General features: G+C 51.4%; 2 protein-coding genes across 5 annotated transcripts in view; both read left to right on the forward strand.

The window, feature by feature from the left end:
* MOSMO (modulator of smoothened) overlaps positions 1-9,172 on the forward strand; it is a 45,971-nt gene extending 36,799 nt beyond the window's left edge. Inside the window, exons 3-4 of one of the 2 annotated variants that reach the window (XR_013227158.1) lie at positions 3,114-6,843; positions 6,961-9,172. Coding sequence is in view for 1 of the 2 variants with exons in the window: in XM_077316130.1 (XP_077172245.1) it covers positions 3,114-3,298 (185 nt within the window). In the remaining variant the exon portion in view is untranslated. Of the gene's footprint in view, positions 1-3,113 lie in introns of both variants that reach the window. The other variant, XM_077316130.1, reaches the window with a different exon arrangement.
* Positions 9,173-13,748: 4,576 nt separating this feature from the next.
* VWA3A (von Willebrand factor A domain containing 3A) overlaps positions 13,749-14,144 on the forward strand; it is a 45,555-nt gene continuing 45,159 nt past the window's right edge. Inside the window, exons 1-2 of one of the 3 annotated variants that reach the window (XM_077316696.1) lie at positions 13,765-13,817; positions 14,011-14,139. The gene's annotated coding sequence lies outside the window, so the exon portion shown is untranslated. Of the gene's footprint in view, positions 13,818-13,873; positions 13,895-14,010; positions 14,140-14,144 lie in introns of those variants that run through there. The other 2 variants (XM_077316698.1, XM_077316697.1) reach the window with 2 other exon arrangements.

The raw sequence follows: 14,144 nt of genomic DNA on the forward strand, positions 1-14,144 counted from the left end.
GTGAGGCTGAGAGAGCCCTGAGATTACTGGAGAAGAAGAAGAAGAGTTGGTTCTTATATGCCGCTTTTCTCTACCCAAAGGAGGCTCAAAGCAGCTTACAATCACCTTCCCTTTCCTCTCCCCACAACAGACACCCTGTGAGGGAGGGGAGGCTGAGAGAGCCCTGAGATTACTGAAGAAGAAGAAGAGTTGGTTCTTATATGCCGCTTTTCTCTACCCAAAGGAGCCTCAAAGCGGCTTACAGTCGCCTTCCCTTTCCTCTCCCCACAACAGACACCCTGTGGGGTCGATGAGGCTGAGAGAGCCTTGATATCACTGCTCGGTCAGAACAGTGTTATCAGTGCTGTGACTAGGTCACCCAGCTAGCCTGTGGGAAAGGAGCCGGGAATCAAACCTGGCTCGCCAGATTAGAAGTCCGTGCCCCTAACCACCAAGCTGGCTCTCAGGTATTATCAGGACTGTGACTAACCCAGCCTTTCTCAACGTTTTTTGCTGTTGAGAAACCCTGGAAACATGCTTCAGGCTGTGAGAAACCCCAGAATTGGCGCGATTGTGCAAAAAAATATGTTTGGGAAAGTATAGCTGCGTCATTGACCCCCCCCCCGGCCCCTCCCCTTCCTACCTCCTCCAGGCCCTTCATTGGCCATTTTGGAAGGGAGGGTGGGTTGCCACGCCCATGGCTTGTCATATCACCCAACAAATGTTTAACAAGTTTTAAAAATATATATAAGTTGATTTACTTCCCCCCCCCCCCATGCAGGAAACCCTTCCAGGGCTTTCAGAGAACCCCAGAAGATCTGGCTGCATGTGGAGGAGCAAGGAATCCAACCTCTCTCGCCAGATTAGAAGCTGCCGCTCTGAACCATGACCCTAAGCCATCTCTCTTGGGTCCTTTTGAGGAGGCTGAGAAGCCTGCAGTGGCTATTAATGTGTCGGTGGGCCATGCCCAACAGGGGCTGGTGGCAGTGTCGGTCACGGTTTGTTTCCCTTCCGTCTCACCGATTAGACCTTCTCCACCTTGTCTCCCCAGCAGCCCTGCGAGGGAGTTTAGCCCGAGGGTGAGGCAGACCCAGCTGACTTCGTGGCACAGTAGAGGTCTGAACCCAGGCCTCCCGGCTTCTCTTGCAACCACAGTACCACAGGGGCTCCCCCCAAAAGGACAAGGGAGGTTGGTAGAATTATGCCCGTTATGGAGAGAGAGAGAGACTCTTGATCCCGTAATTCTACATCTCGGTGCAGTTGAGGCAAAAGGAGGAGTCCACTTTTTATACTCCCTTGGCCCTGATCTGGGTAGCCCAGGCTAGTCTGATCTGGTCAGCTCTCAGAAGCCAAGCAGGATCAGCCATGGCTAGCGCTTCGATCGGAGACCACCCGGGAAAACAGCGGCAAGCATTGGCCAAGCACCTTTGAACGTCTCGCCTTGAATTCCTGCAGCAGCCTCGTTCAAACTTTTGGCCACGGAGGAGCTCCTGGAATAAATTTTCAGACTTCAAGGAGCCCTGGAAGTGATCTCAGCCGGCCACGCCTCCCCGCCACTCTCTCGGAAGTGATGTCATCGAAAGTGACCTCACCACGCATGTTAACAGGCAGGCTCGAGGAGGATGGAGCCGAGGGGAGACCAATGAAAGTGGTTGCTTCCCTAGCTTGTGGCTGAGCCCATTAAGGCAGGAGGGGAAAGGCTGTGGACCCCCTTTGGGGTGTCTGAGGATCCCTGGGGATCCGCAGGCCCCTCATTGGGTTGCCATAAATCAGCTGTGACGTGACAGTGCTTTTCGATCACTGCTTTTATGCAACCTGCTGCCAGATACATCAGTGGCCATTACCATGGAGATCTTTAAAAGGGGCTTAGTTGGATTCGTGGACTCCTTGGCTCTGTCGGCAGCTCGTCGTCCTGACGGCTAAGTAGAGCTGTGTCCAGAGCTTGCATGCTTCTGGCGGGCCTTTCCCGTGTGCCCTGCGGGGCTCTTGGGGGGAACAAGGTGCTGGACCAGGTGGACCTGTGAGAACGATCCTCCTGTATCTTCTCCTGTTGGCCTGGCCTGGCCTCCGAGCATCTCCTGCGGGGAGGAGGTTTTCCTCTGCCCACGGGAAGCCTGCCTGCTCTCCCCCGTCCCTGGCGCAGGAGAGGAGAAAGAAACTCACCCCGGCAAAAGCACGGACCTCGCTGGTGATTCCCTGTCGCGGCGAATCCAAAACCAGGTCCGGTTTCTGCCAATTGCCCGAAGCACCGTGACGGTGTGAATGTTGTCTTCCTCCAGAAAGTCACTCTGAGTTCCTATTCATTCACTTGGGGGCCCATCACCAGTTTGGAGGGGGATGCCAGCTGTGGGGGTGGGACCCTGAGGCTGCCCTGGGGGCTGGAGCAAAGGGGTGCCTACTTTTCCCCGCCTGAATTGTACTTTCCAGGGGGTAAGGCGATTTGGTGCTAGGAGTGATGATGTAGATCAGTGGTCCCCAACCCTCTCCCCACCCCCACCCCCCCGCAGTAAAAAACTTCCGAGGCCGCAAGCCTTCCCAGGACGCAAGCACTTCTCTTTGTCTCCCCTCTCGAAAACCCTACCTGTGGGGTCAACCGTAGCTAAACATTGACCTGGTGAGGGGAAATAGGAAGGCAGCCCTTGCAATTTTAACGGTGCATGCCTCTTCAGTCACAGCTGATCCTGGAATTGATAGAAATTCTGGAATATTTACTGGGAATCCGTAAGCGCCCCCTGGTGGCTTGAACTTCCTTTTCAGTCAACGGGACAGTCCAGGCCTATCTGCTAGAGCAGGAGTAGTCAACCTGTGGTCCTCCAGATGTCCATGGACTACCATTCCCATGAGCCCCTGCCAGCAACGCTCATGGGAATGGTAGTCCATGGACATCTGGAGGACCACAGGTTGACTACCCCTGATCTAGATGTCCCCCTCCTCCTACCTAGCTAGCCAACGACCCTGGAAGAACATGAAAAACCTGCACGAAATCTAGTGGTGGATCATCTGCCATCAAAACTAGGGGATGGTAGTCCACGGACATCTGGAGGACCGCAGGTCGACTCCCCCTGTGCTAGAGGGACCCAGCCGGGTCTATCTGCCCATGTCACGTCACTAACCAGACTTCTCTTTCCTTCTAGTGATCCTTTTCTGCATGGCGGCCCTCATCTTCCCCATAGGCTTTTACATCAGCGAAGTGGGCGGCCAGCCGTACAAGCTGCCGAACAACACCGTGGTCGGCTCGTCTTACGTGCTCTTCGTTTTATCCATCTTCTTCACGATAGTCGGACTTCTATTTGCGGGAAAAGTCTGCTTACCCGGCTGACGACGGCCCACGGCAGCTTCACTCGGTCATGAAGGAGAGCAGAGCGCCCGGCACGTGCCCAGGGAGGGTCCCTACGTCGGGCTGTCGCGGGCTTAGCGTCCGCGAGGAGGTCTCTGATGTTGGTCTCGCGATGCACTTTGAATATTTTTTTATTTAAAGAGACACAGAGAGAGAGAGAGAGGGAGAGGGAGAGAGAGATGCAGAGAGCCTTCCCCATAAACCAAACACAGCCAACTTTCGCCCAATCTCCTGGGCACCTGGAAGACGTCAGGCGCGAACTGGGATACGGAGCAAGCGGAGAAGTCTTCTCAACCGCCGAGCCGAGGAGGATTCTCGACCGCCGGGCCACGTCTCCCTTGCCCCCCCCCCCACCGCCACCGCCACCACTGTACTGCGTGCCGGTTTTTAAAGGTTTGGACAGTTTTGAAAGTCTCAAAAGAAAAAAGAAACACACACACACAAAAAAAAAACAAAAGTATTTATGAACTTTGGCCGACCAGAGGTTTGCCAAGGGCGTTGAAGTGGGGCTGGCCCCACGGCTTAGTAGATTAGCAGCTTCCTTCCGCGACAGGCGTAAAAGGAGGGTTTGCCAGCGGAAAAACCAGAAAGAAAAGAAAGAAAGAAAGAAAGAAAGAAAGAAAGAAAGAAAGAAAGAAAGAAAGAAAGAAAGAAAGAAAGAAAGAAAGAAAAGGGTCATTTTCAACGGAATGAAACCCCAAAGCCAAGCGATCAAAAGAGATTCTTGGATATCTGTTACGTCAAAATGTATGCCGATGGTTCTTCCCTCTGCTCACCCCATGGGCTGTAGGAAAACACATTGGAGGTGGGTGGAAAAAGGGGGTCCTTCCTTTATATTTATATAAATATAAATATATATATATATATATACATATTTTGCTGATGTGGTATACCAAATGTGTACACATATATGTATATATATACGAACACGCACCCTCGGACAGCTTCTGGACGAGAACCCCATGCGCTTTGCTAGCCAAACCCTGTGGTGTGCAAAACTCAATAGGAAAAAAAAGAGAAGGAAAGGAAAACACACACACACAAACACACAAAGCCATTTCTTCTGAAGGCTGCCGGTCTGACAGGTCTTCGGTTTACCTCAATCTTTGTAGCACACCTTGATTTTAACGGATCTGTTTTGTTTCGTTTCTTTTCCTCCCTCGTGCTAAGGTACAAACCCATGCCTTTCTCGGTGCAATGTTAAGTTAAGCTCGACTTTTTCTGTGTATGGTAATTTATTTGTACATTGCAGGGGGGGGCGGGACAGAAGGCGACTTTGTGTCATCGTCCTCGAAGGTCACGCCCCCTTGACGCACTCCCTTGGCCTGCTTTTGTCTTGGCTGCTTTACATTACTGTGAGTTTGTACCATGGAGAGAGAACTCTACGCAACTGTTAACTTGAGCTTGGGGAGGTGGGAAAGTGTTAAGTGAAATCCTTCACTGGTATTAAAAGGGGGGCCAACGTGGTCATCCGGGGCCCCCCCTCCCCATGTCTTGCCCCAGCAGATAGAGCTATCAAGGGGGTATTTGTGGTTTGCAGCACCAAATGCCCCTCTTGCTTTCACCTGGAGCCCAGTATTACTGAGTTTGACGTGGCTGAATGGTGGTGGCCTGGACTTTGATGCTACTACGAAACAAAGAATCTCAGTGGGGTAGTTAGAAGCTTGAGGCCATGAGGAGCAGGGGCTGGAATTCTTTTGAGAATTAATTGAACACGGGTTGAGGGTCACTACTGGGTGCGTTTCGACATAACAGAGGCAATCCGGCCACCTGCAGCACCAAGGCCACCGATTTTCAGGTGTCATAGGAGTCGTGTGAGGCGGGCTACCAGCTGCCCATGGCCAACGCCGCGGTCAGCACAAAGCAGAGGGGTTCTTGACCCCACAGGCCACTGGTGTGGGTTTTCCTCGCTCCACCCCTCTCCCTTGGTTCTGAGGTTTGGGATTCTCGGCGTGGACGAACAGGGTCCCGTTTGAGAGTATTCTGCAAATCACCCTAATTTCCCCACCACAGTATTATTGCGAGGGGGCTACCTTGACAAGGCGATCACATTTTTTCTTCTCTCAAACTGACGGTCGTCATTTTCTTTTTGTTTTCTCTTTGTCCGAGCAAGAAGCCACAAACGTACGTATCCTCCTAGCTTTCTGAAAATCTCGTCCTCTGGACTTTCTGATTTAGGCCCGAGTGGTTTCCAAATTGGTGTCCTGCCAGGGTGGGGAGATTGGGCCTTGGATGGGATTTCCTCCCGCTGCTCTGCAGAAGGTCCTTGGGGTTGAGTGACGCTTCACGCTGATCAACGTGACTCAGTTCTCAGTTTGGGTGCTCTCTGCGAATGGACCGTAGCTTTAACCGACTGGGATCGGGAAAGACGACTCCTCTTTCAAAAGTCTCCTTGTAAATAGTTCTGTGGGGTGATTCTGGAGCTGGGGCTGTCGCAAGGAAGCTTCCCTTCTGGTTCTGCTGGCCAGCCTGGCTCAGTGGTTGCCAGGGTGTGCGTTGCTTCCAGCTGCTCGGCCTGCAGAAACGAGGCTGATGAAGCATAATCACTTCGCCCGCATGGCTCCCTTGATTTTTGCCGGCCGGCCTGCTGCGGAAAGCGGAGGAGAAGGGCCTGGCAAGAGAATTTGGCAACTCCAGGCCTTTTGCCCCAATTTCTGATATAGCCCAGGTGCTCTTGGCAGTTAGGATTCAGAACATTTACGAGTTTTGGCTGATCGCCCTAAAGCTCAAGTCTGTCTCTTTTTGCCCCAACCCTCTCCTTCCTTCTCCCTCTTCCCTCCCTCCCTTTCTGCGTATCTTTCTAGCCCCTCCCTCCCTCCATCTCTCCATCCCCTTCCTTCTATACCTCAATCTCTCCCTCCCTGCCTCCCTTCCTCCCTCCCTCCCTTCCTGTGTTAATTTATCCCTCCTCCCTCCCTTTCTGCGTGTCTTTCTACCTCCCTCCCTTCCTCCCCTTCCTTCTATACCTCAATCCCTCCCTCCCTACCCTTCCTTCCCTCCCTATCCTTCCTTTCCTCCCTCCCTCCCTCCTTCCTTCCCTCCCTCCCTCCCTCCCTCCCTCCTTCCTTCCTTCCCTCCCTCCCTCCCTTCCTCCCTCCCTTGTTCTCCGCTCTCCCTTGCTTTCCTTCCTTCCTTCCTTCCTTCCTTCCTTCCTTCCTCCCTCCCTCCCTCCCTCCCTCCCTCCCTCCCTTCCTTCCTTCCTTCCTTCCTCCCCCTACATGCCCTGCCTGCATCTGGTTACAAGCACATTTCATTGCTGCAAAGGGGTTGTGTCTTGTGCTCCCTGCTGAAGTTCACCCACTCAGATTGTGTGGGGCTGCCAGGGGCCAAGTAGTTGCTGGCTCCAATGGGGACGGTAGCAGAGGGGTTGCCTCCCGGTCCTCAAATGCGTTAGGGGTGCCGATTCTCTTTCTTTCCCCCTTCAGATGACACAGAAGATCTCTCCTGCTGCATTAAATCACCATTAAAAAAATCCAAACACTACCTTATTATTGTTCAGATTTATGGGGGAATGGCATAGAGCAGGGGTAGTCAACCTGTGGTCCTCCAGATGTTCATGGACTGCAATTCCCATGAGCTCCTGCCAGCGTTTGCTGGCAGGGGCACATGGGAATTGTAGTCCATGAACATCTGGAGGACCACAGGTTGACTACCCCTGGTATAGAGGAGTCCATGATACTTTCCTGGACCTCATCGCCAGAGTATAATTGTTTGTAGCTTTCGAAAACACTAAATAAGTAGACGCTCCCAGTCCGTCCCCTGGGGTGGGAGGCCTGCAGAGGCCAGCTCCCTTGAGAGTTGAGGGACGGCGGGGCTTCTCTTGACATAGCTGATGACCCCCTTACCCAAAGGACAGATCTGAAAGTGCACAGACACTCTTGCGTGTTTGAACTACAAAGTGAGATTTTTTTTAGAAATGGAAGAGGGATCCTGGGCTACCTGCGGAGCCTCGATAAATACCCACCGGTTTGGGCATATAATGCTTCCCAACTTTTCGACCAGGGGTGGCCAAGTCATGGCTCTCCAGGTGTCCACGGACGTCAAATAACACAAGCCCCTGTCAGCTTGTGCTGGCAGTGGCTCATGGCCATTGTAGTCCACAGGCATCTGAAGAGCCACTGGGGCTGACTTGCAAATGATGGGCCAAATTTTTTAAATAGCAACATGGAAAGTCTCTAGGGCAGGGGTAGTCAACCTGTGGTCCTCCAGATGTTCATGGACTACAATTCCCATGAGCCCCTGCCAGCGTTTGCTGGCAGGGGCTCATGGGAATTGTAGTCCATGAACATCTGGAGGACCACAGGTTGACTGCCCCTGCCCTAGAGAACAAAACCGAGCAATTCCTGGATTTGCTGAGCAAGGAGCCCAAAGAAATGGAGAAGGAGCAGGGCTGGAGACCCACCCCAATGGCTTGTAGAATTGTTTACAGGAAGAGCCACCAAGAAACCCAAGTCAGCCAAGGAATAAGAGGCTTCCATGTCATGTGGACATTGTATTACCAGGGATGGGGACCCCGAAACTTCCCCACAAGCGGGTGAGAAAAGGGGGGGCACCGTATGGTGACCTTTTCCCAGTGATCCCCTAAAGCTAAGTTGGGACATGTGAAAGAAGTAGTTCTGGGTACAGCCAATCTATTAATAAAAGTTTAACCTGTCCACAAAACTTTTTTTTTTTTGTGGGGGATGCGTCTCTGCAGCTCGCAAAACACGTCGACATTTGGTGCTTTCAACATTGTATGTTCTCCAAACGAGAACCTCGGCGTGGGGAGACAAATCCCTCCCAGTCAAACGAGGCAGAAGGGAAGGTGAACGGTTTGCTTTGGAAACAAGGCCCCCAAAAGTGCAGTATTAATTCGTAAGCGGAAAGAGCATATCTTGCAAACTGTATATAAAGGCCGTTTTCTTTTTACGGCGCGATTCTTCACTTGCCGGCATTTGTTTCTGCGTGTCCGTGTGCGGAATTGTTTGCCCGAGGAAATTCACAGGAGGCCTCTGGAAATCTTGCCAGTGTTATTGTCTTGTGGGCAAAATTTCTACTCTGCTGCTATTTCGGTCACACCCGGACGTTTTGGAGATCGTGGGTGCCCGACTGTGTAATGTTCTCCTCCTTTTTGTTCTCGCCCATGATTTTGGCAAACGGCGAATGCTCCTTCCCTCCGGGAGCATTTTTAATTTTGAGCGGCAGCATCAGCTCCCTTTCCCCGTCAAAGGAGTTGGCATTGGGACTTCTCTCTGAGTGCAAATCGACTTTGTATTTTCACTCGCCTCTTGTCGTGCAAGCCTCCCTTTTTGGTGCAAGCAGGTCGGGGTTAGGCCTAATTGTGCCCGTTAACTCCCATGAAAGTCAGACGTAGAGATCATGTAAGTGTCTTCGTAAGATGTAAGTACCAGAATAATTTTGCATTCATTCTTTGCAAGTCCACGGTCGAGCTCTGCCCCCACCCTGCAAGAATGCCTTTAAATTGTCTTTTTTTCTTAACAATTAAAAACGTGTGAAGGAAGGAATACAGAAGATGAAGGAAAATACCTTTTTTAAAAACAAACAAAAGATTCCCCTTCTCCGGGGGTTGCTACTTGTATCCCTGCTCGAGAGACCTGCGGTCTGTGCTCAAAAATATTGTGTGTATGTGGGTTTTTTCTTTCTTTCTATGCTCCCCCGCCCCTGCCAGCGATTGTTATGAGAATTTCTGTTCTAATTGGTTAGGACTCCCCCCCCACTCATGTCCAATTAATTTCCAAAAAAAAAAAATTGTTAATACAAACTGTATAAATCAGACATAATTTTCTTCAATTGTATTTTTGTTATTGAGCAAGTTTATCAAAAAAAGTAATAAAATAAATTGTCTACTTAAAACAATGGCTTGGTGTTAACAGCAAGACGCAAAGACACAGGGTCAGAGGTGCAGCTGGGTTCGAACTGCCCGCTTGGGGGGGGCGGGTTATGTCAGTGAAAGAAGAGGCCATTGAAGGTCTGCACCTCTGTCATAAAGACAGAGTCCACTGTGGAGGGCAAGGGCAGAGACAGAAACAGCTGAGGGTGGCTTCAGTGGTCATCTAGTCCAGGGGTAGTCAACCTGTGGTCCTCCAGATGTCCATGGACTACAATTCCCATGAGCCCCTGCCAGCGTTCGCTGGCAGGGGCTCATGGGAATTGTAGCCCATGGACATCTGGAGGACCACAGGTTGACTACCCCTGATCTAGTCTAACCTAGAATCCTAGAGTTGGAAGGGGCCAGACAGGCCATCTAGTCCAACCCCCTGCGCAATGCAGGATCAGCCTCAAGCATCCAGGAGAAGGATCTGCCCAACCTTTGCTTGAAGACTCTCTGTGAGGGGGAGCTCACCACCTCCTTAGGCAGCCCATCCCACTGCTGAACTGTTCTGACTGTGGGTCCCTTCCTCTGCTCCCAACAGGAACCTTTCCCTGCCCTCCTCCAAGGGACCACCTTCCAAATACTTAAAGGACTGCAAATGTCCCCTTTCCACCTCTTCTTTCCCAGGCTGAACACTCCCAAGTCCCGCAGCCTTTCCTCGTAGGGCTTGGTCCCAAGGCCCCGGATCTTCGCTCCCCTCTGAATTTTGTCCCTGCCCTTTTTGAAGTGAGGCCTCCAAGAACTGCACACTTTATTCTGGGTGCTGTCTGAGCAATGCAGGGGGACTAGGACATGATGCCTGTCAATCAAGCCAGGCTGTCAATCAAGCCAGGCAACCAATCCCCTTTCTCCATGATTTAAAGGTCCTGTAATGCCTGACTGCACTTGCCTTCTTTACCACCACATCACGCTGTCGGCTCATATTCAGCTTACAGTCCACGAGTACCCCAAGATCTCATTCACACCAATGGCTACCCAGAAGCGTATCTCCCATCGAGTATGCAGGCTTCTTGTTTGTCTGACCCAGAGGTAGAACTCTGCACATCTTGTTGAACTGCATCCTCTGCTCATTTGCCCACTTTTCCAGATCTCGTCGAACATCTCTGTCTCCTGCACAACCCCCAATCCCTGCACCCCCTTGCTCTACGCCCACAGGAAGGCAAACAATCTCCAATCTGCCCTGGAGGAAATTTCCTTCCTGACTCCAAAGTGGGGATCGACATCACCCTGGGCATAGAAACATAGATGCTCAAGGGTTGCCTCTCCCTCTAAACCACGGTGAACAAACTGTGACTCTCCAGATGTTCGTCGACTACAATTCCCATGAGCCCCCGCCAGCATGACTGAATCATGGGAATGGTAGTTCACGGACAGCTGGAGAGCCACAGTTTGGCCACCTTTGCTCTAAGCAGAGGAAGGAATAAGGCAGGGAAAGAGTCGGGTCTGGGAGTCTGTCGGTTCCAATTCCAGGCAAAAGCCACAACTTGCTAGATTTAAGGGCTTTTTTGATGTTTTAGGGCATTTCCGCACATCAGGGAATGTAGCATTACGCCAGCCGAACGGCATAATGCTAAACATCGCGCTGCCAAGCCCCGCCTCACCTTTTTGCCGTGTCACTTTCGTCTGCTGCCTTTTGGCGCTTCCCACCCTCCACAAGTGCTGCTGGAAATGGCGGAAGAGAGCAATGCACTTTACACGCAACTCTTCTGCCTGTCAATCAAGCCAGGCAACCAATCCCCTTTCTCCATGATTTAAAGGTCCTGTAATGCCTGCTATTTTTTTTTAATTAATAGTTCTCCATTTAAACACCTACATGCATATAACTTTTAAACATTAATCTCGTTCCTGATATTTTTGGGGATGTGGGGGACTTTAAAGAGGTATGCCTTGTGTTACAATGTGTGTAGGGGGTTTATTTCTGGCATTGCCCGCACCCTTGTCCACCTATTTGTTGCTCCAGGACCTTTAAAAAATTACATTCTCTTCCCCAGGAACAAGGGAGAGGGAGGCGGGTGTGAGGGCAAGACAAGGAAGGCGCTTTTAGCGCATTTGAGCCTCCATACCTTCCCTCTGCTGGTTGCTCTCCCTTAAAGGTAAAGGTATCCCCTGTGCAAGCACCGAGTCATGTCTGACCCTTGGGGTGACGCCCTCCAGCGTTTTCATGGCAGACTCAATACGGGGTGGTTTGCCAGTGCCTTCCCCAGTCATTACCGTTTGCCCCCCAGGAAGCTGGGTACTCATTTTACCGACCTCAGAAGGAGGGAAGGCTGAGTCAACCTTAAGCCGGCTGCTGGGATTGAACTCCCAGCCTCATGGGCAAAGCTTTCAGGCGGCTGCCTTACCACTCTGTGCCACAAGAGGCTCTTTGCTCTCCCTTAGCTAGCGCTAAATAGGTTGGGGAACCCACTTTATGCGATTCCCCAACTCGCGCTTTAAAATGGAGGATGTAGCCGGGTGGTTCCTGCCCAGACGCTGGATGTTGGCGACGTCATATGGAGGGGCTGGAATATAGCGACTACTTCAGGTAAGCATTTCACTACGTTTGAAGGGTGCGGAAATGCCCTCGGTCTTCCTCTTTAGTACTGTGGGAATAAGAGAGTTGTAATGAGAGCGAAACTGCTTGAATGGATCACAATGTCGCCTCCCTTTCAGGAAATTATTCCCGGATCCTGGATCATGTTTGCCAGGGGGCTTGTTTCTCCTCACAGGCTGCCTTCGAACAGGTCCTGAAGGCTGATGGGAGAAACCTCGCAGGGCTGGGGTTGCCCATTGATCACCTCTTGAACATCTGGAGTGATTTTCTTCTGGAAGAGAACGGAGGCAAAGAGGAGCTGATGAACTGGCACCTGGAGAGACCCACGATGCCAGAAGTGACTTGAGAGTAGGAGGGGACGGTTGTCAACAGGTGCCATTTGTGGGGGCCTTCAGAGTGAATTTTTCTCCTTAATTCTGGGGAGAAAACCCTGAAGAACAGTTTTTGGGTGAGTGGAAGATCTGTAGCAGTTATCACAGCAGCAGACTTTAGAATTGAAGGGTTAGTAGGACATTCAGAACACTTACCTGCAAAAGTCTACACAAGAGGAGAGGTGGGGAATTTGAATTTTGCTGACAGGAAGTGATGACGAAAGAGAAGAGTCAGGTGCCGACCTTTGAACTGGGATGACACCTCAGCGGGTGAGATCATAGGACAGGTCCCCAACCTTTTTGAGCCTGTGAGCACCTTTGGGTTTTTGACAAGGAATGGTGGGCGTGAAAACAAAATGGCTGCCAGAAGAGGCGGGGCCGACCATAAAATGGCTGCCAGAAGGAATGGCGCCAACCACAAGGTTGCTTTTATAGATTGGGGGAGAGCTTTCTTCCCCCATCCCTCAAAGCCACAAAAAGAGACTTTTTCTCTGAGGCGTTGCTGCTCCAGAAGAAAAGAGACAACTGGCAGGGGGGAGAGGACTGTTTGACTGCAGTCGGGCCAGCACATCTGAGCGGGAAGGCCGGTTCTTGCCTGGGTCAGCCATTTTGTTTTCCTCCCCTCCAGCAGCTCACGGAGGCAGCGGGGTTGGGAATGGGGAGAGGGGATTTCATTGCCAGACCCCAGCATAAGGGCTGGGGCAGTTGACATCCCACAAAGATTATCATAGAATCATAGAATCCTAGAGTTGGAAGGGACCTCCTGGGTCATCTAGTCCAACCCCCTGCACCGCACCATGCAGGACACTCCCATCCCAATCGCTCATCCACTGTCACCTGCCACCTCTTTGCCTTCACAGAATCAGCCTCATTATCGTCGTGCTGTGCCTGCCCTGCTGCTGCTGAAGCCCCGTATCGAGCCCCTTCCCTTTGATTTAAAATAAAATACTAATTTTAATTCCAAATAATCCAATGGGACTTGATTCCACCATGAATTCAGCAAGAGGCTTTTGAAAACTCAAATACTCTTCATACTTCATGTCTTCCTTAACCAGCTGGACAAAGAAGGCGGTTCCTGAAACTTGCAGGCCCAGCTGTGGGGTTGGTCGGGGCTGGAGATCTCCCGGAATCAAAACTGATTTCCGGACTACGGAAATGACATTATACCCCACTGAGCTGCCTCTCTTTCCCTAGCCTCCTTCGGGTCGATCTCCAAATGTCCAGGCATTCCTTAATCCAGATTTAATAAAATCAGAGTCCAGCCGCACCTTTAAGACCAACCAAGATTCATTCAAGGCGTGAGCTTTCGAGTGCTCGCACTCGAAAGCTCACGCCTTGAATGAATCTTGGTTGGTCTTAAAGGCGCAACTGGACTCCGATTTTATTCTGCTACTTCAGACCAACACGGCTACTCCTTGGAATTAATCCAGATTCGGCCACCTTCCTCCAAGGCTGCCTGGCACAGGTTTGTGCAGAGGTGTTCCTTCTTCCGCAGCACACCTTCCCCTCCCCACACCCCAAAACTGAGATCTTCTCAGCATCCTGCTCAGGGCTCCCCAGTGGGAAATGCTCCTCGTGCATCTCCATCCCGGAGCCAAGGCTGAGCTCCATCCCTCCCCTGGGCAGGATGGTTGGTTGCTTCCGTTGCTATTGGCAACAGAAATGCAGTGTGCTCCGGAGAAAGGGCCAGCCCTACAGCGCCGGGAGCTGCCTCGAAAAGAACTGGTGAGTCCTTTTGCCCAAGATTCCTCTGGATTTAGGGCCATGGGATCTCCCTGCCTGGGAGGATCAAGAAAAAGCCGGTAGGCTCAGCTCTGCCTTAGATCTCCAGTTTTGTTTGCTTTTTGTATATTGCTTTATTCACCCCCCACCATCCCCAGTGGTTTCTAGTTCTCTGACTTTTGCTTTTCGTTTGTAGGTTTTTGGAGCAGCCTATTCGTGTCGTACCGTTTTCCTGTGGAATTTAGACATTAAAATGTCATAGATCATACGTTTATTATAGGCAGCGATCCCAGCCGATTCGGGGAGAGGCAGAAAACCTTGGGAGGTATA

The sequence above is a fragment of the Paroedura picta genome, chromosome 17 (assembly GCF_049243985.1).
Source record: "Paroedura picta isolate Pp20150507F chromosome 17, Ppicta_v3.0, whole genome shotgun sequence".
Taxonomy (NCBI): Eukaryota; Metazoa; Chordata; class Lepidosauria; order Squamata; family Gekkonidae; genus Paroedura; species Paroedura picta.